The sequence below is a fragment of the Parasteatoda tepidariorum genome, chromosome 4, assembly GCF_982258835.1.
Source record: "Parasteatoda tepidariorum strain Cologne lab strain chromosome 4, Ptep-v5.0, whole genome shotgun sequence".
Lineage (NCBI taxonomy): Eukaryota > Metazoa > Arthropoda > Arachnida > Araneae > Theridiidae > Parasteatoda > Parasteatoda tepidariorum.
Window position 1 is genome coordinate 21213198 of NC_141758.1, and position 24662 is coordinate 21237859.

At 27.7% G+C, this 24662-nt stretch overlaps 1 protein-coding gene across 9 annotated transcripts; it reads left to right on the forward strand.

Annotated features, from left to right (window-relative positions):
* Window positions 1–21: 21 nt before the first annotated feature.
* On the forward strand, window positions 22–23879 carry Nthl1 (Nth-like DNA glycosylase 1). Of its 9 annotated transcripts, none has more exons than XM_071182014.2 (8): window positions 135–273; window positions 4066–4159; window positions 6651–6733; window positions 11037–11635; window positions 13386–13556; window positions 14492–14757; window positions 20782–20937; window positions 23095–23879. In XM_071182014.2, coding segments are annotated over exons 4-8 (1179 nt in total). In that variant the 5' UTR covers window positions 135–273; window positions 4066–4159; window positions 6651–6733; window positions 11037–11050; the 3' UTR covers window positions 23096–23879. The 9 variants fall into 9 exon arrangements, with proteins under 9 accessions (XP_042900648.1, XP_015922065.3, XP_071038115.1 ...); XM_071182016.2 differs by having other exon boundaries at window positions 168–288; XM_071182015.2 differs by lacking the exon at window positions 135–273 and adding an exon at window positions 441–578.
* The last annotated feature ends 783 nt before the right edge of the window (window positions 23880–24662 follow it).

A 24662-nucleotide genomic window follows, 5' to 3' on the forward strand; every position in this document is an offset into this window, starting at 1 on the left:
TTGAAGAATGCTCACTAGGTAGCGCTACAACTGCTGAAGTATATTTTTAAAAAGTATTAATTTTTACTTAAAAAAATGAATAAATATTCTTCTGATTAGTAGTGATTATTTATAACCAATTCATTCATGCATTCTTTTTATTTTATTATTGAAATCTATTTATTAATGTTTTACTAAACAGAATTTGGCAGTCACTATTTCAAAATACAACTTTTACAGAATTTGTCCATGGTTTTGGTTCGAACTTCGAAATCTCAATCTTCCAAAATGATGGTAATTAAATGAGTGGTGATTGCTTTTTTTGATATTATATTAAACGTGGCTCCTAAATATTGCTCTAATTCTTCAATTGCTTTTATTTTATGTAATTTTATTTAAATACAGTTTTACAGAATTTCTGAATACTTATATGGAATTCAAAATCATTTCAAATTGAGGCAGATAACCTAAGTGCTTTTTTTGATTTGATTACAACACTAAAGGGTTATTTACTCTTTGAGAAAGTGCCTACAGTTACCTATTTAAATTTCATTGAAACTCGAAATTTGTTCGAAGTATTAAGACAAAGAAAGAAAAAAGTTAGCATTTCCATGATTAATTTGTATTTTTTATTTGAGTTTGGTATGGTTCATGTAGATTGTTTGGATTATAGTTGTTGTATATTTATTATATAATTTATTCTGCTTCTAGTAACATTCTCTCTATATAAGTACAAAAATATAGTTATTGCATAATGGAAAATGTGAAGATTTCTTACTGTTCTGTTAGTAAATTACAAACTGGTTGATATTTTATCATAACAGTAATTGGTAAAAACCTGGGGCAGATTTCATTTTTGATATTGGAGACATTTTATTAGATACTAAATCACGCATAATACTTGCATTATATACTACTATAATTATGATTTATATTATAAATTACAGATAAAAAATGTAGCCGAAAATATTGAAACTATCAATAGGTTTTTCTAAAGATACTCTTAATACTCTAAGACCCTTATTATAACTATTTGGTTTATATTACAGGTAATAACTATGAATTGTTAATTATTATCAATTCAAATATTGATATTAAATCTTTTTAGTTACAATTTAGGCAGCTTTTTTAGATTAAGAAAAATTAAAGTGTTTGCCAATAATTGTCTGATCTTAACATATAAATTTTTTTTATTTATTGATTCTCAAAATTTGTTGTTATTAATAATATTCAAGGAAATAGAATCTGTCTAACCACGTGAACCAGGCTTTGGAGGAAATTCAGACAGACCTGGAGAAATTTTTGGTCTAAGAAAGTTCTTACAAAATTTTTTGTTAAAATATTTATTGCTTTTTCAAAACTTCTTCTTGTTAAAAAATATATCAACTTGTATATTTATTTGTTTGAGTTCCGTAAGTTTATAAGTGGGATCTTAAATTTAATTTTTATAAATTATTACTATTTCAATATACAGTGCTACCTCGAGATACGAGTGCCCTAACATCCGAGTTATTTAAGATACGAGCTGTCTGGCGAGCGAAGTTTTGTTTTGAGATGCGAGCGACAGTTGAGATACCAGGAACGGCCATGCAAACCCTTCTCGTCCTCGACAATGCTCCCGCTCACTCACCGAACCTCGAACGTGACATCCTCAAAGAATAGAATTCAAGTTTATAAAGTTTCTCTATCTACCACCTAACACCATTCCTATCCTGCAGCCTATGGATCAGCAGGTGATTTATAATTTTAAAAAGCTGTACTCTAAGCACCTGTTCCGGCGCTGCTTTGAGGTGACAGAGAACACAAACCACACCCCTCGAGAGTACTGAAAGGACCACTTTAACATCGTGATATGCCCCAGAATTATTGATCAGGCCTGACTGAGTGTTACAACGAGGACCTTGACTACTGCATGGAAGAAATGTGGCCTGAGCCGAAAATTGTGCTGTAGCCTGAGCCTGTAGCTTCGAAGGATTCAAACCCGAAGTGCCAGTTGAGGAGATTGTGGCTCTGGGAAAATCCATGGACTTGGTGATGGGTGAGAGAGACATGATTGAGCTCGTCGAGAAGCACTCTCAGGAACTGACGACCGAGGAATTACAAGTCGCAGCAGCATTCTGGGGTTCTGCAAGAAATTGGTTTCGAGGAAGACCCAGAGGTGAAGGAGTTTATCTCTACAAGTGAGATAAAAGAGTTCTTAGGAATGTGGGAGAGAATTTTACAATTTGTGGAAAAGAAGCACACCGAAAAAGTTGCAAGTTGTCGTAAACGGAGCTATTTAATGACACTTGCCTAACACATTTCTGCTACATTCTGAAAAGGAGGAAGAAACAAACCTCCTTGGACAGTTTTTTTTAAAATCCAGCTAAAAAAGCATAGACCAGTGAAGAGAAAATCAGTGACTAAAATTAAGCATACAGTAGTATTTAAGTTGTGTGTAAGTTGTATTTAAGTGACCAAAATACAAATATGTATGTACACTTTATAAAAACAGTTTTTTTTTGCTTTACATTCTCTTTTATTATGTTTTCTTACAATATTTGTCTTTTATCAACAAATTTTTCTTATTCAAAAACGCATAACAAAAAAAACTGGGTTAGTAATTTTGAGGCTGGAACGGATTAATGGCATTTCAATTAATTTCAATGGGGAAAATTGCTTTGAGATATGAGCAAATTGACATACGAGCAAGGTTATGGAATGAATTAAATTCGTATCTCAAAGTATCACTGTACCTATTTTAATTCTATTATAACTCTTAAGCTCGTTTATTCAAGAATTGTATGAAATCAAATGAATTTTTTTCTTATATAAATTTTATTTTCCAAAAATATTTTTAAAAAAGTTAGCTAAAATTTTTGGTGAAATATAGATTCAAAAAGAGATTTTGTTCTGAGAGAGTATCATGCTCTTAAAATTTTCTGCACTCCTGCTTATATTTCCATTATTAGTGAACTAATTATAATTTTTTAAAATGTAGCTGTTTGTTTAAATGAGTTAATAACTTTTTCAATCTATCAATTTAAGGATATAATTAAATTATTATTAGTATTTAGTACAGTTATTAAAATAAATGTCTGAGTTACATGTTATTTTATTATGTTATAATGCTTTTAGTATGTCTACATTATGGTCTATGCAGGTTAACATCAATCAAAAGAATAGTTTTGAATTTCGATCTTATTCTTTCAAAACTGAAAAGTGAACTTTAAGTAGGTTCTAAAGGCTTCAAAACTCTCCCTCTTTTTTTTTTATTTTTTATTTTGGATACTTTTGGGAAAGGAGGAGTTAAAATGAGAGTAAATTGAAATTGATTTTTCCTTTAGTGAATAAGATGATTGTTGAGTTTTTTTTTTACTGAGTTGATTGTTTTGTATTTTCATTCTCAATAATTTAACACATTAACAGATTGGATAAATTGCAATTTTATTCATAATTATTTAACATTTTCTACATCAAAATTCGGGTTTTTGATGGTATTTGTCAAAGCAAAAAGAGTTTTATTCTACTATAATCAGGGGTCTGTTCAGGCAAAATTTACTAACGTTTAGCAGTACCTCCACAAATTCAACTTTAGGAAAAACAGTGTTTCACAAAATACTTTTTCTTAAAATTTTCTTTCTGTATCCTTTAAGTAACAATAAATCCATATTTTTTTGTAGATTTTTTAATATAATTTTCACAAATTATGTCTAAATTTTCACAAAGTAGGTACCTCTAAAAAAAAACTAGACAGACCCCTGATAATGTATGTTTATTTATAAAGACTTCATATTTATAATAGCTAATAATTATCCTTACGCCAAAATTTTGGTTTTTGACATGAGGGATAAAAGTATGGTTAATACTGGATAAAATTGTCAAAAGTCCTGCTATTTGATAACTTCACAGTTCATATTTTCGAATTATTAAAGTATTCTTTTTAGTTTTTTTATTTACTTGCATAGTGGTTTTGAATATGCAACTTAAAAGTTTGAGTTCCAAATGTATTTTTTTTTCTTGTGTACTTTAAATTTTATTGTTATGTAATTTTTTTAGAAAACTAACTTTTAAATATTGTTATTTATATTATTATTTGATATTTAGGTTTGTTGCTTGCTCTGAAAGGAAGATTTAGCTTTTGAAGTACTATATTTAACAAGTATTTCAGTTGGAAGAGAATGCAAGAATCTAAACAAAGGTATTTGTGATAAAATGTTTATTATTATTCAGTTATATTTAGTGAACTATGCATTTTATTTTGTTTCATTCATAATTTCCATATAATAAATTTAAAGTGCGTTAATCAAATTATTTTTAAATAATTTAAAAAACTTTTTTGCATTGAGGATATGATAATTTTGAGAAAGTGTTTTTATTTCCTTGCAATTTTATTCAGGAATGCAAAATAATGAAATCAATACAGTTTAGTATACAGTTTTTTTTTTAGTATACAGGTTTTTTTTAAAAACAAAACAAAAAAAAAACATTTTCTTATACAAGTTGTGAACGGACAAAGCTAATTCAGTCTAGCTGACTTGAAAAATGTAGCATTTAAAAAAAACAATTTTTTAAGTTTTTATACATACAGTACACTCTCCATTATCCGTGCGTGGATTATCCGGTTTGCGGATTATCCGTGCCCATTCCGGAGTCACACGAAAAATATAAAGAGAAACATTTTAAAGATTAAAAAAAAAATATTATTCATGAAGTTATAACACTACTAAATTTTTGGAAGCAATATTCGTTAGTGGATTGAAGTATATCGAATATCAGCAGCATGGTCAAAGGTAAAATCGTCTACTTTATCACGATCTTGGAGAAAGATAATATCGCTTGATGAGCAATCTTCTTCAGATGTTCAAGAAAAATATGATAACAATATTCTCGAACAATCAAAAGAAATCTGAGGTTTCGAAATTCTTGACGAAGAAAATTTTGAAGATTGGTTTCAAAGTGATGCATGTGAGCCTGACTTCCAGTATTTGACAGATGAAGACATCGTTATGTTGTTAAATCAAATAGTGATGATAGTGACTGATGCAGAAGATGTAGTAAATGAGGGAAATACCATTTCTATTTGCTGCTCTGTGGAAATTTTATTAGATTATATGGGAGGATTTGATTACGGTGACATTACTGCGATTCGTAAAACATGTGTAAAACATATGACGAAGACGCATTACACAATTTTTTAAAAGGAAAATTCCTAGTTTGATGTTATACAGCATGCAAATGTCAGTAATTTTTATATTTTTTGTACTGATATTGATTTTTTCTCTAATTAAAAGAGTTTTCGGATTATCCGTGTTTTTCGATTCTCCGTGCTCCCTGTCCCTGCGATTAACCCGGATAATCGGGAGTGCTCTGTATATGTAAGGAGCTGTGCAAAAGTTATATATAAGCGTAGATATTTTTCTTGCTCTTAAATCTTTAGGTGTATCATCTTAAAGTATTAAAGCATCTTTAAATAAGGAAGAAAAAAAAAAGAGAAGATTTTCTGAAATCTTTCAGTTGCCTAACCCACGAAATATATTTTTTTCCATACAAGATTCAAGACTCAAGATCAAAAGCCAAGATATAAAATTACTTATTTTAATAACTGAACCAGCGCCCTCTTTTTTTTCATGTTCTTTTTCATTAAGCTTTTCTCATGCTTTTTCTCATCATGCTAATGTGTGCACTTTTAAGTTACAGAATTCTTTAGATATTTTTACCGAAAATTATGTGGATTTGTTAACTAAAATATTAAATGTAAGTTGATATTTATCTAAAAAAAAATCACACAAAGTGATATATTATTTTTTGGACTGTCTCTAAACAATGTCTCTTAAGTTTCCGTGTAATTAAAAGCTTAGTTGGCAAACTATTTTTTTTAAAATTATTTATTTTATTTATTAAAAAAATATTTTTGCTTTGTCTTTTCCAGAGTTCTCTCTAGGAATAAAAAAGGGTAGTTTGCCCTCTCTCAGAAAATGCAACTTTGAGTTTTATAAGGGCGCTTACTTAACACCGTAAAAATTTATCAAAATGTTTAATTTTATGTAATAACTGAATTTTATCCTCAACCAATTTTAAATACCTTCAAATACTATTTTCTATGTATGTTTAAAATTATTTCTCTCTCATTATCGAAATAAGAGAGAAATAAATTCTCTTCTCTCCAAATATGTTTATTCTTTATAATATATATATTCTATATATTCTCTCTCATTATCATAAAAAGAGGTAAGAGGCTTCTTTCTATAATTTAAACTGAATTTTAAAATCACTTAGAAATTTATTAATATCCTCTCCTGAAAAAAGTAAACATTTAACCAGTTAAGAATAATCCTAACGAAGTGAATATTTGTAATAACAATCATAGCCTATAAACATTAATTTTACCTGGGTGTAATTATTATTTAAACTGTTAATTAATCTTTTTCAAAATGAAACATGAATAAAAAGCCAGTGTTTTTATTGGGATAGTGACTTATTTTTACAAAAAGGGCCAAGAGGATGCATTAATTGGAATCCACGGGCAAAAAGGCGGGTCGCCCTTCTAAAAACGCTTAGGGAGTCTTTTCTTTACTTTAAAACATCTTTTAAAAACTGTCTTTTCTTTAAAACATCTTAATAATTTTTTTCAACTAGTACATTTCCTTCTATTTTCTTAAATATCTTTATTTTTCTTCTCTTCTTTATAGAAAAAATTATCGCAAAACTGTTAGCCCATTATTTTCTGATGCTAAAAATATTCCAAGGGCTTCAAGACATCACAGTCATTCAGGTAAGAAGACGCATTTTACTAAAAAAAGAACGCACGAAGAAGCAAAGACAAAAGTCAAAAAGAGTAGAAAATGGCAAACTTTTAACCATGCTACTTTGAAACATACCCATTGTGCTTCAAATTATGTAGGATCTGAAAGATTAACAAAACAGGTTGGATTTTTAACAAAAGGTAAAATTTCTGATTCTATATCTCGATTAGAGAAAATAATTCCTAGTAATTTGAAGGCACGGACCAACCAAGATTTGCACAGAATATTGAAGTCTGCAAATCAATCTCAACATTACATGCCCTCTAGTTTCTCGGAAGACGATTCATTGGAGAACAGTTCACCTAACTGTTCAAATCCTTGCAATGAAGTAAACAATTCTCCTATGAAATGTTTCACTAGTCCCCCACGCCAACAAGAAACTTTTATTTCTAAAATAAATAAAATGGCTCAAACAACATCCAGTTTACTTCAAGAAAATTGTTCTGTTTTACTTGATAATGATTTTCACGTATCTGCTCTGACTGTGACTGATACATTGTATCCAGTTATTGCTAACACAAATAAACAAATCTTTAAAGAAATTTCTAATCTAGGAATACTAAGAAAGGAATTGTTAAGCATTAAAATGCGATATCATTTAGATGAGAAGACTCCTTCTAGTTCTAGTAATAATGATTCCTCGCAAGACGTTTTGAAATCTTCTGATGATAATTTTGAATTGAATCCAATTTTCACCCAAGAAGAGTGTCCTCCTGAAATTTTCAAAAAAAAATTTGAATTAAATCCTATTTTAACTCGAAGTCCAAGAACTCCTAAAGATTTAATGCACCTTTTTCCTAGTGTTCAGAATAACAGTTTGAGTAGCATAGAGGAGGCGGAGAAAGATAATGAGGACGATAATTCATCTCATTCAATGAAAAGTATCGTTGATTATAATTTTTTAGAGCAAAAATCCTGTTCTAGCTCTGATTTTGATGATAAACATATGACATTAGTACCACAAACTCCTTCTTCAAATGGTAGTCCAGCTTGGGTACCTGTTGTATCACCTATTAAGTTTGAACCTAATTTTGCACCTACACCTAAATTGTATTATAGACAAAAAATGTTTTAAATAAGTTAAATTTTTTATTAATTTTAATATTGTAAAATGTTCTTAATTTTAACTTCTCAGGTTGAAGGTAATTTCACTTCACCTAAGTAAATCATGCCATTAACTTGTGTTAAATTAATTTCACCTAAGCTACAGCTTATATTATGTTATAGATCTATATATATCTAATATTATAATTTTTTCTTCAAGCATTATAAAGTACTGGACTTAATGTTGAATTTTCAGATGTAAATATAATTCTGTTTAGCTTGAATAAATATCTAAATAACAGTTCAAAGTATTTTTTTTTTATTGAGACATACTTAAACTGCATTCAAAATGAAAAAAAAAAAAAATATTTTTAAGACGCTAGACTTAAATCAGGTATGTGATAGTAATTTCAATAATTTTATCAAATTTAATGCACAATAAAGAGCCAAATATGATCCTTTAATAGTCAATATGAGGGCGTCATGCATTCCACTAAAAAATAATTGAGAAAAAAACTCTACTCAACTAACAGAAAATTTTATTATTTCCCAAACTAATTTTAATAAGTACTGAATTTCAACATTAAAATTCCAAACTGTTGAGGTATATTAAGTAAATGCAGAGGTATAATGTACCAATATATTGGAACTAAAATTTTCTATAACTGAAATGTCTCAACAGCCGTCGAAAGCATATCAAAAATGTATTTTAGGGGTTTAATTAAAAATGTACATTAGGGGTGCATAATCTTTTTGAGTGAAGAGCCACTTGTACAGATTGAATAACGAAGTGCCGCACTCGTGTTTAGACATGTTGACGGCAAATATGGTAGTTTTTGTTATGGTGTTCTAAGCACTACAATTGGTAATGTATTTACAAAAAATTAAATTCTTCTAATTATTAGAATTATTTTATTTTCATTAGATTATTTTTATTATTAGGATAATTAAAATTCATTTAAAAAACTAATATTTTTTTTCTCTTTATATAAAAATTTATACATCAAAAAAATATACATACATATATATTAGGGAAAGGAAATGTTTTTTTTTTTTTTTTTTTTTAAATATCATGGTAATACATAAGTTTATTTTAAAATAAATTCTAATAAATAAAAAAATAAAAAACTCACAGAATGAAAATATAAAAAAAAGATATTTTAATGAGTAATATAAATTCAAATTAAATATTTAAATTAAAGAAAATTTATAGTGTTTAAGCAGAAACAAAAAATTAAAATAAAGTCATTATAGTACAAAATAAGATTCAATATTTGGCATTATTCTTCAGATATTTGCATTTTAAATTATTAGAGTAATTATTTTAAACAGGAAATGTTTTTTGCACAGGACAGGAAAAGCACAGCGATAAATGCTTTTAAATAAAGAAGGAAAAAAAAAAAAGAAAAAATAATTTAGATTTATGTTGAAATTGGCATAAATAAAGCTTGTCAAAAAGTTATAAATTAATTGTCTGATTTGTAACTCGCGATATATCATATTAAATGTATTAGGATTTAAAAAACCACATGGAAATTAGTAGTTATAGCTGTCAAAAAAATGATTGAAAATTAATGGATTTATGATGAAATCTGCAAAAATAAAAATGTCAAGTGATTATTCAAATTTGAAATTCTAGTATTGTAATATCACATTAGCTGGTTTTGTGTTTGATCCCCCAACAATTTCAGGGATTGAATCTCCAATGCAGGAATAAATATCTTAACAATCAGGTCTTTAATTTTGTTGGTAGGTAAAAAAAATTCTTTAACATTACTCTTTGTTTCAAGCTATTCTTTAACCTTAGTATAAAGAAGAAAAAAGGTTTACTTTCTATCAAAAATTTTCAAGATCTTCTGAAGCTTTAAGGTAATATAAATTCCTTCTTTTTTTTGTAAGAATTTAATCTTTTAACATCCACTTTTAGAATGGGGGATCTAGGTTTTAACATACAATTTTCAAAAAGTTAAAGATTGAGTTCAGGATGTGAAATTTCCATTTTTGTACTTGTAAATTTGAACATGACTTTAAGTAAAATCCAAACACTGGAAGGGCAGAGCTTCCTCTACATTATTTTCCTGTATTTGCGTACTTTGCATGCACTTCTAAAATGTCCCTGTTGAAAGTCCTACAACTTTTGAATGTGTTTGGTTACAGTTGATAGGTAGATTTTATGGACTCACAGGTTTAAATTATTGAAGCAATCAACAAATATGTTGTGCTTACACACTCAGGTGATGCTTTTAGTTTAGGCAAAATATCAAGTTTAAGAGCAAAAAATTATGAATATTCATAAAATTTAAAATCTGATTTATGTGACTATTTTTCTTTTTCTTTAACTAATGAGATGAAAAGATTTTGATTTGAAACATTTAATTCTAATAACAGCTGTTTTTCCAACGTTTAGTGACTAAACCATTTCCCACTTTTTTTTTTTGACCAATTCAAAAATATATAAAGATTTCTGAATCCTTAGGGAATGGTTAATGTGTAATCATTGTAGATTTTAATGTTTTTTATTTTTTCTAATTTAAAAAAAGGAGCCATAATAGCATGATTGTTCAGGCACTAAACCGTCATTACAAAAGACCAGGGTTCTTTCTCCAGTGTTGGCTTGAAGCCAATCCTGCTTTAGATTGATAAGTTTCAGTTTGTCTGTCATGTAAATGAAGCTGGTGCTTAATGCTTATCACATTGTCTTCACAAGCGCTCAAAGGTGTTTAAAAACTTAACCTTAATAATCCTCAACAACGAACAATTTACTGTAGTAGGAGTACTTTACTTTTAAATTTATAAAATTATTTTAAAACTCCTTTCATACATAATATTATATTAAACAATATATGTTAAAATTTATGTGTCACAGTTGTTAAACCTGTGAGCGTAGATTCATCAGACAAGGCAACAAAGTTTGGACAATCTGAGAATTTTTTTTTTTTTTTATTCAAGAAAGCCAGCAGCTTAAAATTTGGAAATAGCTAGAACTCATGCTGAGATGTTTAATAAATAAAGTACCCTAATGAATCAAATTATTAATCTTATATTTTGAATTTAAAAAAAAAATACTTATATGAAGTTGCTTACTTTCTTTAAATGACTAATGTAAGTTATCTTTAAAAATTTTGGAGTTCATGTTGTCTGAGTAATATTTGTATGCTTAAAATAACATTCCTTGTATTATATTATTTAACTTAAATAACTAAATATTTGATCGATATAATTTTCTAGGTAATATGAACTAGATGCAAAGGTTCATCCAAAGACTGTGTCAAAATTCATTGCTCAAGACTTCGAAAAATTTTCCTTTTGTGATGGAAGGCTCTAACAGAAGGATCTTGAGATCCAGAATCCCTGCTAAAACTGATACTGAAACTATAGTTGAGAAAAAAACCCCAAAGAAATCGACTGTTAAAACTCAGTCAACAAAGAAACCACTTTCTGAAAAAATAAAGAAACAAAAGGATAAAACCGTTGTAAAGAAAGAAACAATCAAATCAGAATATTTTGAAGACAAAGAAAAGCTAATCAAATCAGAAGTTCAATCAGAGTACAAGGCCAAACTTATTAAACCAGAAATTCAATCAGATTATGCAAGCAACACCACTAGAAAAAGAGTTGCCATCACCACAGAAGAGGGTTGTTCTGTTAAACCAGAGAAGGCCATTAAAAAGGAACCAGAAAGTGTCTCTGATATTGAGGATGGAGTCTGGAAACCGGAAAACTGGAGACAAGTATTAGATAACATTTTAAAAATGCGTAAAATGTATGTTGCTCCTGTGGATAGTTTAGGTTGCGAAGAATGCCCTGAGGAAGGAGTACTGCCCGAAGTAATGTTAATTTATTTTTCTGTGTTCATTGTTATGTTTTTATGTAATGTTTATTAGTAATAAGTTGTTACTTATTCTATATTATGTTCTAAGCCTAAATCTAAAACATTTAATACAAATTCAAGTAATTAAACATAATTTAAAACCTTTAATGCCATAAAAGTTGCTTAACCTTCAGTACTAGTCAAGATCCTAGTAACTGAACATGTGTTCAGTTACGTGTTAGAATTTTCTACATTATTCTTAACACCTCCACCATTAACCCCTTAAGGCATGAGTTTTTTTTCCAGAAGAACTGGTAAAAAAAAATATTTTTTTTTGTTGTTGACAGAAAATGAATATATAGGTATAGTGTAAGTTATTTTTTTTAATTTCACTTGTGGGAATGACTAGGGAGTGGGAGTTGGTATCAAAGTTAAAAGAAAAATGACATCAAGGATTAAACAATTTGATTATCTACTGTACAAACAAAGATTAAGCAATTTGATTACAGGTTTATTTTCAGTTTTGAAATATTAAAATCAAATTAAATCAATATATCATTTAATAATCAATGAATTAAATTAATAGATCAAATAGCTAATCATCAAAATACACCACATTTATAACGTAAGAAAATGCTGCATAGTGGTGTCATCTATGGTAAATAAATTTAACTATTATCCAGACCATTCATTTTTACTAGAGTGGATCTCAGACGGCATTAGAAATAAAATAACTCGAGATACAAGATTGCCCGTGTTTCACACGGGCATGTGCAAATTTGCCGGTAATTTAAAAATATGTGGCTTAATTAGTGCAAATCTACGCAAAAATGTTTGTAGTTTAAATTTGATTCTAATTTTTTTTAAAAAATTATGGAAAAGAATAAATCTGTATAAAAGTCAAACTGTATAAAACACAATTACATTATTGAGTTTCTTTTAAAATTACTGGTCCTTACTTTTTACTGAGTTATATTATATTTTATTTTAGCCGTGTAATATTTTGCCCTACAACTTATGTTACTTTATTTGTTAATTCATTCAAATGTTTTATAATTTGAATTGAATTTTTTTTTCTTATAAAAAATTGCTTTTTAGTTTATTAATCTAAACCAAAGTTGTAAACTGCTGTACATAATTTATTATTTATTTTTGTTTAAAATTGAATTAATAATTTTTTAATGCAATACATTCCAATTTCAATGCACCGAAAGTTATAAGCTTTTTTGTTAAAACTATTTGTAAAGTATTAAATAAAAATTAATATAAACTTTCATCACTTCATACTCCATTAAGCTCAATTAGAGTGCATAAAGTTATAAGATCTTAAATCATCCTTCTAATGATTAATTGTATGTAAATCACATGTTTTTTAATCGTAATTTTAATGGAGATAATCTTCATTTAAATGACTTTAAATGATATATTTTTAAAATTATCTGTTAGGATCTGTATACTTTAGTAAGAGAGATTTCCATATCATGATCTGTGGCAGAATAATCGTTTAATCCTCGCAATTTCCGGGCAGCTGCCCGCAAGAAACTGAAGAAACATCACAGAAAGCAACCAACTGAAAAGGTATAACTTGTAGCCACACGCGAGCAAACATCTACGTGTTTTATTTAAAAAAAAAAAATTGCAAACTTAAAATCTATTTGTCACCTCGCGATTGTAGTTGATGTAACAGATCATAATGCGAAATATCCCCTTTAGTATTCCTTTTTAGTTATTTCATTTCTGAGTGACTGCTAATGTTTTCATTTCAGGTGTTTCGATATCAGACATTAATATCTGTGATGCTATCAAGTCAGACACGAGACGAAGTTACATTTGCAGCGAGCCAACGTCTCATTGAGCATGGATTGACTGTTGATAACATTCTCAACACTCCGGATGAAAAAATTGGAGAACTTATTTATCCTGCTGGTTTTTGGAAGGTGATCATTTTCTTTATTTTATTTTACCTTGTGATATTTGCATGGATGCTTTGTTTATTGAGTGGATTGTTTATTGAAGATTGCTTTGTTAATTAAGTAGTATAATGTAATCATTTAACTGCACTGTAACATAATAATTTAATATGTATATATATTTAAACTTTTTGATTTAGTCGCAACACATTTTCTGAACTCTTTTTCCGATTTCTTAACTTGAATTACTCCTTGAGCAATTCCACCATTTATGAATGTTATATTTGCTGACTTCATAAGCTTATAAATTAAGCTAGTAAAAAATTAGAGCAGTTTTAATATTTTTTGTAAAACTAATAGACGTTTTATAATTTTTTTTTGCTATTTACACTTTCTTCAATTTTTTGAAACTTCAAATGTTTAAAAAATGTTTTAAAATTAAAAGTTATGTATGTATTGGATGGTAAATTTTGAATTAAGCCTGTAACACTCAGTTTTTAATTTTTTAAAAATTTTAATCTAATAAATGTGACAAGAATTGAGAGTAAGTTAGTTTTAAATGACTCCAAAACTTATTTTGTTTTGGAAAAAATATTAAAAGTATTTTTTTTTTAAATGAGTTATATGCTTTCAAAATTTTCAAATAGCACATTCCTAAATGGTGTAATTACCATTTTTTTTAAAAGTTTGTCAATTTAAGTGCTAAATTACAAACAAAATTTATTATTACTATTGCATATAAAATTATTATCGCATATTAATATCTACAAATATGACATTCCTAAATGGTGTTATTGTCTCTTTTGAAATTTTGTCAGTTTGAGTGCTAAATTACTTACAAAAATTATTATTATTACATTATTTATAATGATGAAACAGAGAATATCTCATGACTATGATTTTTATCAAGATTTTAATTGCATAGTAAAACTTTAAACTATATTTTTAAAATATATTTTCAGTCTAAAATCAAATTCATAAAAAATACTTCTCAAATATTGAAAGACAAATACAATGGAGATATCCCGAGGACATTTAAAGAATTGATCAAGTTACCAGGTGTTGGTCCAAAAATGGCCAATATTGTTATGAGTGTGGCTTGGAATGATACAGTGGGAATAGCTGTGGACACTCATGTTCACAGAATATCCAATAGGCTAGGCTGGGTTCCAAAGCCTACTAAAGACCCTGAACAGACTAGAAAGGCTTTAGAAAGTTGGCTTCCAAAGTATGTAGATTTAATATTTACTACTTATTGAAACCTTTTTGTGTAACTTATTTTTTATTTTTGAGTACAATCTCGGTCGATTGTTTCTCACGGGACCATTAAATGCAAGCGTAAATAGATATGGCAAAACAACAAATGTGAGTCAACATTAAATGTGAAATTGACAAAAAATTAAAGTACTAATTGGGATGTAATGGACTTGAAACTGGTAAATTTGCAATAAGTATAATATGCAAGCGTAAATAGATATGGCAAAACAACAAATGTGAGTCAACATTAAATGTGAAATTGAAAAAAAATTAAAGTACTAATTGGGATGTAATGGACTTGAAACTGGTAAATTTGCAATAAGTATAATATGCAAGCGTAAATAGATATGGCAAAACAACAAATGTGAGTCAACATTAAATGTGAAATTGAAAAAAAATTAAAGTACTAATTGGGATGTAATGGACTTGAAACTGGTAAATTTGCAATAAGTATAAAAAATTATGCTCTTACTGTGAAAATACAGTACGAAGTCCTATATCCGGACATCTGTTTGCCGGGAGAGTCTATTTTCGGGACACTTTTTAACAATCAAAATAAATATAACTCTTCCCTTTTCGAATTTTTTTTTGACACTTGTACGTTATTAAGAAAAAAGTATGCTAGGATAAGAGTCATCTGCTTTTCTGCAGATTTCCATTTTATTATTTTTTCCTGGACTTCTGGTTTTCATTCAGTTTAAATCCAATTGTCGCTGCAATATGAAAAAGAAGATGGATATCATGGAAATGAAAATCGGCATTTTCCTACAGATTGAAAAACTCTCATATTTTTTTTCTCACGTCGATTAACAGGTCACATTAAAGGATTATTACTGTCTAAAACCACTTGCTCAATTTAATAGTGTGCAAAAATTTCATAATTTGGAATGACAATTTCATAATGACTAAAGCGAGTCATTAAGTGATTCTTCAAATGTGCGATTCAGAATCTGCGTATCGCAATAATATTGTATTAAAAATGAAAATGAAATTTTAAAAACTATGTGGAAATTCTAAACTGTAGGAAATGGGGTCCATAAAACCATGCAGACAATAAAATCGTCACAAGTTTAGTGCATCAAAAAGTTCTACAAATGTGCAATTCAAAATTATAAATGCAGTAATAAGCTTTAGCAGCAACTATGAAAATCAATAGCAGTAACTGATAAAAATGCAATTGTAAATCCATGTTGGATTGCAGGTGAATCGTCAATGCAAAATTTGCCGAAAGAAATAATATCAAATTGAAAATTAAGATTTTAAAAACAAAGGGAAAATCTTTTTTAAAAACTACCAAAAACGTTAGGCAAAACCACACAGATTTACTGTGGAATCGTCGCTAATTGAGCAGACTGAAAAATTATTACAAACTGAAATGTGTAATTCGAAATTTGAAGTGTGTTATAATAGCATATTAAAATATTAAGATTTTAAAAACCGTGTGGAAATCTGTGACAAAACGTATGAAAATAACGCAACCACACAAAACGCGTGGATTTATTGGTAATTGATTGAAAATGAGGTTAGTTTTCGTCCATTTTATTTTTTATTGAATAAGGAAGTTTTGATGTCTGTTTACTTTAAAGACCTATTATCTGGGAAAATCTTATTTACAGACTTGCTTAAGTACTGGCCATTCCGAATTTGTGACTTTCCACTGTATTTACAATGCAAAAGAAAGATTTAAAAAAAAACACATTTATTTATTTGAAATATTTGGAAGTATTAATTTGTAAGATTTTTCTATAAAATTAATTTGTGAACTTAAAATGTTTCCTCATTGTTTCAAAAGCTCTTAGGTCAATGCTAAATGCTTGCAATGGTTTTGCTTCTATTTTACCCTTTTCATCAATATCAGTTTGTACTTCAAGTACTACAACTTTTTGTTGAACCGACATGTGTAGATTCCTTTGGAATTTTTTAAAATATAAGCAGTGTACAGTTTTGTACCTATGATCACATATAAATTTACTGCTAGTGTGTTTCTATTTATTCTAACACATTAAAATTGTTAACTTATAAAAATTTATCTAATGGTATTATCATTCAATACTTTATTATCATTGCTATTTTAATAAATACTAACTATAAATCAAATGAATTATTTTGACTTTCTATTTAACAAAGATATCTTGTATTAAAATTGGATAAATTATTAAAAAGTTAAACATTTTATTCTTGAAAAACAATTCATATTTACCTTGAGTTTTAATAGATAATGATAATTTTTTGAAAATTTATTTTTATAGCGATAAAACTTCAACTAATTCATAACTTTCATAAACTTCAACTATTAAAATATGAAATAGTGGTACATTTTATGATGTATATGAGTATATAAGTTTCTTTTTTGTATAAATATATGAAAAATTTTAAAATAGCTCTAATTTAAATCATATAAATCTGGAACATTTTTCTTTTCAAATTTTCTCTGGAAATATCAAGGAATTTGGTTTTATCTGGAGAGTGGCCACCCTGTTTTCTACAGATTGAAAAAACTTCAGTTTCTTCATCTTTAGGATAAAAAATTACTGTTTTTTTTTTTATTTCCAAAACGAAATAAATTAATTTTTTAAATTAGCTTAGTTTTATTTTCAAATGTCAGTAAGGCTTCTGAATAGGACTGGGCGATATTCGAAATTATATATCGTGATGCATCGTCAGCTTTGCATCGCGATATGGCGATGTATCGCGATATAGTATTTTTGAATTTCATTTACTTGTAAGGCACAGAAAGTCAGATTTCAGACTTCATACTCAGATTGATTTAAATCAATTTATAAATTTGAAGATATATATGTTTTGCTTAAGAAAGATATTAAATAAATTGACTACAATGTACAAATCTTACTTAAAATATTTATTGAAATGTTTGTTTAGAAATTCATAATACGCGTAAAACAAAGTGTTAAAAACTTTTTTAAAGCGTTTTTTACAAATTAATATTTTCTTGTACTATTATGCATAAATAATTATATAATTATTAAGTTCGATCGTAATGTTCAATTTCTAAATGAAACGTTAAAAATTATTTGTATGTTTAAAACAAAGTGCTAAATAAATTTTAGGTAAAAAAAAACGCTTTTAAAACACTATTTTTTATTATCATCATTTCAGTTATTATAGTTCTATTATAGTTCATATACGTCACACTAGAGCTGCACAATGGACTATTGGCGATGGTCTGGGAAACATCCCTGAGGATGATCTGAAGACATGCCATCACAATTTTGATCCTCTGCAGATGGGATGGCACCCCTGCTTCGGTAGCTCGACGACCTGCACGCGAAGTCGAGCACTTTACGGTAGAACAGTTTAACGAGGACCAATACCGCACACCCTCGATCCCTACGCAGACTGATCCAAGTGGTCACTCACCCGCACACTGACCGCAGCCAGTGATGCCTGACTTCGGTGATCTGCAGGGAACCGTGTCTTAATGATCAGTCCACTGCGGGACCTTATCATTTCAGATAAATAATTAAATTAAATTAAATAATGACCGAATTATGAACGAAAAACAAAGTAAGATTTAATTTCTTAAAAATAAAAAATTGTGTTATTCGATAATATATTTAGCTAATTAACAAATAATATGAAAAGAATATTTTTTAAAAAAAATTATTATTCTCTCTAATAAAACGAAGTGCTAAATGATTTAAAAAAATGAATAAAATACGAAAACCTTTCAAATCTTTTTGTATAAACAAAGTTGATTGACTTATGTCCAAATGCAAATGACAAAAATAGATTTTGTTTTAACTTTATTTCTAAAAATAAAAACAACAAGATTTGTAAATTTAAAATCAGTAATAAAAACTCATTAAATTATTAGAAGTTTCATCCAAAAACTTTTTAATAAATTAAAAGAAAGTAAAAAAATAACCTAACAAATTCAATTCTTTATGGGCTCCTAAATTAGACTGCCAATAATTTTCACATTTAAAAATAAAAAGAAGTTTTTTTAAAAAAAAACTTATCTAATTAATGAAGAAACTCTTCTTTATATATTCTTTTCAATAATAGATTGCCTTCAGAACAAGGTAACATCGGCGATCACGAAGTTAGTCCCACTGAAAATAATCTACAAGAAAAGTTGCGACAAGGAAAAAAAAAGCTTGGAGGTGCGAAAAGGAACATGCGATATAACGATATGCGTTCTCATAACTCTGATTCTAATTCTACAGCTCACCAATCAAGGCCATTTCAACATAACGAAATGAACATTGTCTTCCACAGCGCGAGTCGACATCGGAGCGTAAGAGAAGAGTCTTATATCGCTATATCGTTATCTTATATCCTTGCGTGTCTTATATCACTATATCGTCTTGTGCTCGTTGTCTTTACTCGACGGCTTGAATCTGATTTCTGATGCATCGCCTTGAATGAAAGTCGCTGTATCGTCTTGCCGATATATGCGTTAAATCGATATGTATCAATACATCGATTTATAGCCCAGTCCTACTTCTGAATGTTTGATTGGTGATTTGCTAATTTCAAATCAGTGAGGTATTTTAAACATTATAAGACTATCATTTGTGACAGGACTATTAACCCTCCTACGCAAAATTTTTATTAAACTTATTTTCCTTACTTTTATCATTATTTTGTATTAATTTAGGTCAAAATAACTGAAAAATATTATCTTTAGCATTTTAATAATTTGTGGTTAGGAAATACAGCATGAAACACTGGTGTCTCTTTCTGCCTTAAAGGCACCAGTGTAAAGGCAAAATTATTGTTTGGAAGTGAGCCATGTTTCAAACATGGCTCACTTCCAAACAATAATTTTTAAAATTCACACTTATTTGAAGTTATTTGGATCTAAGAGAAACAGTTATTCATCACTGAAATTTCTTTAATTTAAAAAAATCAAATGTTGATAAGTTTTTGAATATGAATGAAAAAAAAAAAATTTAACTACTTTTTTTTGCGTTTTATATTTTAGTATAAATAAAATTCTTATGAACTACCTGATTTTTTTTAGTAACTATTAGACTGTTTCTAATATCTAAAAAATACCAAAAATGTTTTTTGCTTGTAATTAAAGCGTCAGAAATAAATTATATAAAAGAGATATCTTTGTCCCTTCCGCGTTAAAGGAAGGTAATATATATCTTAAAATAAAATGTGTGGAAAGGATGGATTGAGATTTGACTCAGAGATGCCAACTGCTCCAGACAAGACAGAATATTTTAAAAGGCGGTAGAGAACCAAGAACTAAAATGTGCGGATTTTTGGTTAACTTTACCGACTTTTAAGAGGCTCAACACGGCTGAACTGCAGCAAAGAAGCGTTTAACTTAAACCTTTTATTTATTAGGTAGTGGTATGTAAAAACCTTATAAATCGAATTTATTAAACCAAGTATCATACATTAAAAGACTACCACTCGAAAATATTTATCCCCTGTCCGGAGCAAGTTGGCATCTCTTTTAACTTCATTCATTGTTATGTCTATCAGAAGGAATTAAAGAGCTGAGTGGGGAAGGGTCTAAGCAACATTCTTCTTAATTGGTCTTCTTAATTTTTTTTTCTTTCTTTTAAATATCAAACATTTGTAGTCTTAAGAATCTAAGTACAAAGTTTGATGATAGTAATTATTTTTCAATAGTATTTTTTGTTTTTTAATTATTTGTTCTTAATTATATATTTCTAAATGTAATTGATTGCATTGAATTCATTGAAAAAGTTTCTATTTTTGCATATCTTTAAAATTTATGTATCATAATGAAGTTTTTTAATTTCTACATACCACTTCTAATAGTGTAAATAAATAACTTTAAAATTTCGCAATTTCTTTTAATTATTTAACCTTCATTGGCCCCTCATTTTGTCCAACCTACGATAAATATAGAAGTTGTATATTAATCGTATATTTTTATTTTATATAAAAATATATGATTACGTTATAGTTATTTTTTTTAACTCTAGATTTGTGTGCTTAATCATTTTTATAAGCAAGTGGAGGATAATAATAGGTATTTATGTGGTAGGAATGACTGGCGACCCATAAATTTGACTTTAGTTGGCTTTGGGCAGACAGTGTGCAAACCTATTGGGCCCTCTTGTGAGATATGCTTGAACAAAGATCTTTGCTCCTTTGGAAAGAATGTTTTAAGCTCTAAAAGTAAAAAGAAAAAGAAAAACTGGCAAGTTTCCTATGAAGCATTTTTATTTACTATTATAAGCAAAAAGAACTATGTTTTATTGATGAACTATGTAATTGAATAAAGATATGAAAAGATGAAAATTGTTTTAAAAGTTGTGGATAAAGTCCTTTATGGATATCTGAAGCTTGACTCCATTTCCGATGGCTGCCAGGCTTAAATTAACTTAGGTCAGGGCTCACTAAAGTGTTGCAAATATATGATGATGGGCAAAAATATGCTTTGTGCTAATCACTTAAAATTATTGCATCCAAGAGATGAAAAATTTTACTGAGATACATCCTGATACAAAATTCATGCTAGCAATGAGTAGCCGTTGTTTAGAATTCACTGCTTAGACGTTCCCATAATGTAAAACCTATAGAAGACATTTGATACCATATACATACATACCCTCCAACTGCTACGGAATTTCCGTAGTTTCAGAAATCTTCTTTTCAGACGGTAGCAAAATTAATGTCTTAATATTTAAAATAAATTAATTTTAGCGTAACTTGTCCACTATTACTTATAAAAGTGTAGGCCATATGGCTAGATTCTTAAGTTCTGATAAAGTTTTATGAGAGATCCATTTGCTTTAAAAATTTCTACTTTGGTTCGCTACCACTAGAAAGAATTATTTTCAAAATCCTCATAAGTTGGAGGGTATGTACATATGGTTGTTCTTCAGAAGTTGCAGTTCTTTAGAGGCCATTGTTAATGGTGGTTTTACTGCATTAGTCTTGTAAACTTTTTGTTGTTATTTAACTTGATTCAATGCAAAAAAAACAAAAAAAAACATAGGAAGCACTATTTTATTTAATGAGGATAATAATTTTACTTAATTATGAATAAGTCAAAAAGTTTACTTTTTCCACTTATTGCTTATAAAAACCTCTCATAACATCTAAACTACTAATCTAATAGATTTAGTTTTGTGTGATTCAGCTTAAAAACACATACTTTACTTGTCTAGAAAGCAAGTTTTCTTCCTTTTGAACTGTTTTTTTTTTTTTTTTTTTTTTTTTTTTTTTTTTTTTGTTGCAGTAAATTCAAGATGACGGTTAAAGCTCACCCGGGAGACTATCAGATATTTATGTCAGCTAATCAGTTTGAATATCTGATTTCATGTCATCTAACATGAATATCAGATATTCAAATATCAGATATTCGTGTTAGATCTAAACTAAAACTTTTGAAACAATTTATGCTTACAGCTTTTTATGTCTTTTTTTATTTATCCTTTTTTAAATGACAAACTAGTGTTATTTTAAGAAGGCTAAAAGCTAATCAAACTATGTAATTGATGTTTTATAAAATATTATGAACATTTTGTGTGATTCAAATGCAAGTTTATTATCCACAAATTTAATGAATGAAAAGAATTGGATAAATCATAAATACTTTTTATATCATTTACTGGATTACATTTTGATACCTGACATTATTATATTGTATTATTACATGACATTATTTATTATGTAGATTATTATCTAATGAAGCATAAGTTTTTTTTATTTACTTACTCAAAATATAAAAAAATAACTTCACAATAAGATTGAAACAGTTGATAAGTAAATTTTTCTAGCGAAAATTAAATTGAATATTGTGTTATCTAATTTTGTCAATTGTTTAGTTTGCTGTGTTTGAAAGTTCAGATATGTTTTAAATTCTTGATCCTACATATGTGTATTCATAATTGCAACTAATTTCCTAATTTCTATTTCCTCATCCTAAAAAAGTTTTTTTTTTTCTTTCCAGATTTAATTTTTTTTTGTAGGAAGTAGATTTTGATTTTTAAAGATATTTCTTTGCTCTCCCGCCTCTCCCACAAAAAAAGTTTAAATTCATGAAATATTTTATTTCTAGAAGAAAATCATAAAATATGAGGTTTAAATCATCAATTTATATAGCTTTTTTAAATAAAAAATGATAAAAATAAAAATTTTTTTTAGATGATTGAGATTGCCATTTTAACTTCTATACATTTTAATAATTTTTAATTAATTCCAAATTATTGTTGCATCTTTTCTTGCTTTCCCCCCCATTTCCATTCACCATTCACTTATTTGTTGTTTCCATCACTTTTTTATGCTTACAATTTAGTGTGTTTTTATTTCTAAAAAATATTTACTTATTTATGAATAATTTTTTTTACAGAGATTTATGGAAAGATGTGAGTTTAGATCTGGTTGGATTTGGTCAGACCATTTGCAAGCCTGCAAAACCAAAATGTGATAAATGCATGAATGTCAACCTTTGCCCAGAAGGGCAACGTTGCACAAAACGATAAATTATCAATACTCATACCTTACTAATATCTTGTTTTGTATTCATAATATATCTTTAAACCTCTTATTTTCAACTGAAGAAAGTTTTCAATGTTATTAGCAATGCTTATATTATTTTCTATTATTGTATTGTTTGTTTAAATTTTTTGATTAATGGGATTGTTTGTTTTAATTTTTTGAATAAAAGGATTCTTAGAAACTCTCTTTTTTTTTTAATTATTTGATTTATCCACAAAATAAAGAATTTTTTTAAAAATGTGTTTAAATTTTCAGTTTCATTCTATAACTGCATGGCTTTTAGAACTTCAAAATTACCACTTTCTTCCTTAAGACAATGAAAGTGTTTTAACCAGTTTTTAGAAATATTTTATGTAAGAAATTTTTTTTCCATCTTTATTTGTTATTTTTTAAATTTTTTTTTACTTAAAAATGTTTGCTAAAAAGCATTAGGATTGTGTTGAACTTTTAATCAAATAACTTTAACATTTGAAGCATAATTTTATTTGTATTGTATATTTCTCTTTTGTATTATAATTGATTATGTTTATAATGCAAAAGCATGTTCAATATATGAAGCTTGTAAATATTCATATAAAGATAAGAAATGTAACTATTTTTAATTCTTTCAGAAATAAAGGTTTTATTTTAAAATCATATGATTTGCGATATTCATTCTTAATTTATGGTTCTTATAAATTTGTTTACTATACTGTAAGTTGTGAAATTTAGGTACAGAAACTTTGGAAATCATTTGAATGTTATGCAGCATATACTTATAAAAAATTTTTTTCAAAATGGAAATTCATGATAAATTCTTGAATTTCCAAGAATTGTTATAAATGACCTTTATAACAATTCTTTTAAAAAAAAATTCCATTCTCGTAGTATATTAGGCTAATTTTTATATTACGGCCGTATAACTATTTTTAGAATATATTACCATCTTCTACAACTTTTCATTGAAATAAAATTATTACTTTACTTATTTATTATTATTATTATTTTCTATTTGTTTATTATTGTTATTATTTATTATTGTTTTTTTACTTTCTTTTGAAGTTGTATTTATTGCTGTACATTTTACTGAACAATAAGTTTCACTGCTTGACTGCTAAATTTTGTTCACTTTTGCATGTTTAATTTATTTAGAGTTCAGACTTCCTTATGTTTTTGAAGTTATTGATTGATTAATATTTATTTAGTTATATTATTATAATAACACAATATTTGCTAATTGTATTAGTTTTTGCTTGGAAAATCTAACATTTGACATTACAAATATTAAAAAAAATGATGAAGTTTCCTGATAAAAAATTGCATGGTTTTAGATAAAATATGGTATAGATTTCCATTGAAATATACCTGGAAATGTCAGGAATTTTTATGTACTTATTTATTTATTTTTTGAAATTGAGTGGGAAGTCTGATGTCCTATTC

What these genes read in the sequence shown, in the direction of transcription:
- Nthl1 (XM_043044714.3), top strand. Translation starts at nt 11,051, where the DNA reads ATGCAAAGGTTCATCCAAAGACTGTGTCAAAATTCATTGCTCAAGACT. An exon ending in ATCCTGCTGGTTTTTGGAAG is followed by an intron (nt 13,557 to 14,491) that starts GTGATCATTTTC and finishes ATATATTTTCAG; the next exon opens with TCTAAAATCAAATTCATAAA. An exon ending in TTAGAAAGTTGGCTTCCAAA is followed by an intron (nt 14,758 to 20,781) that starts GTATGTAGATTT and finishes TTTATGTGGTAG; the next exon opens with GAATGACTGGCGACCCATAA.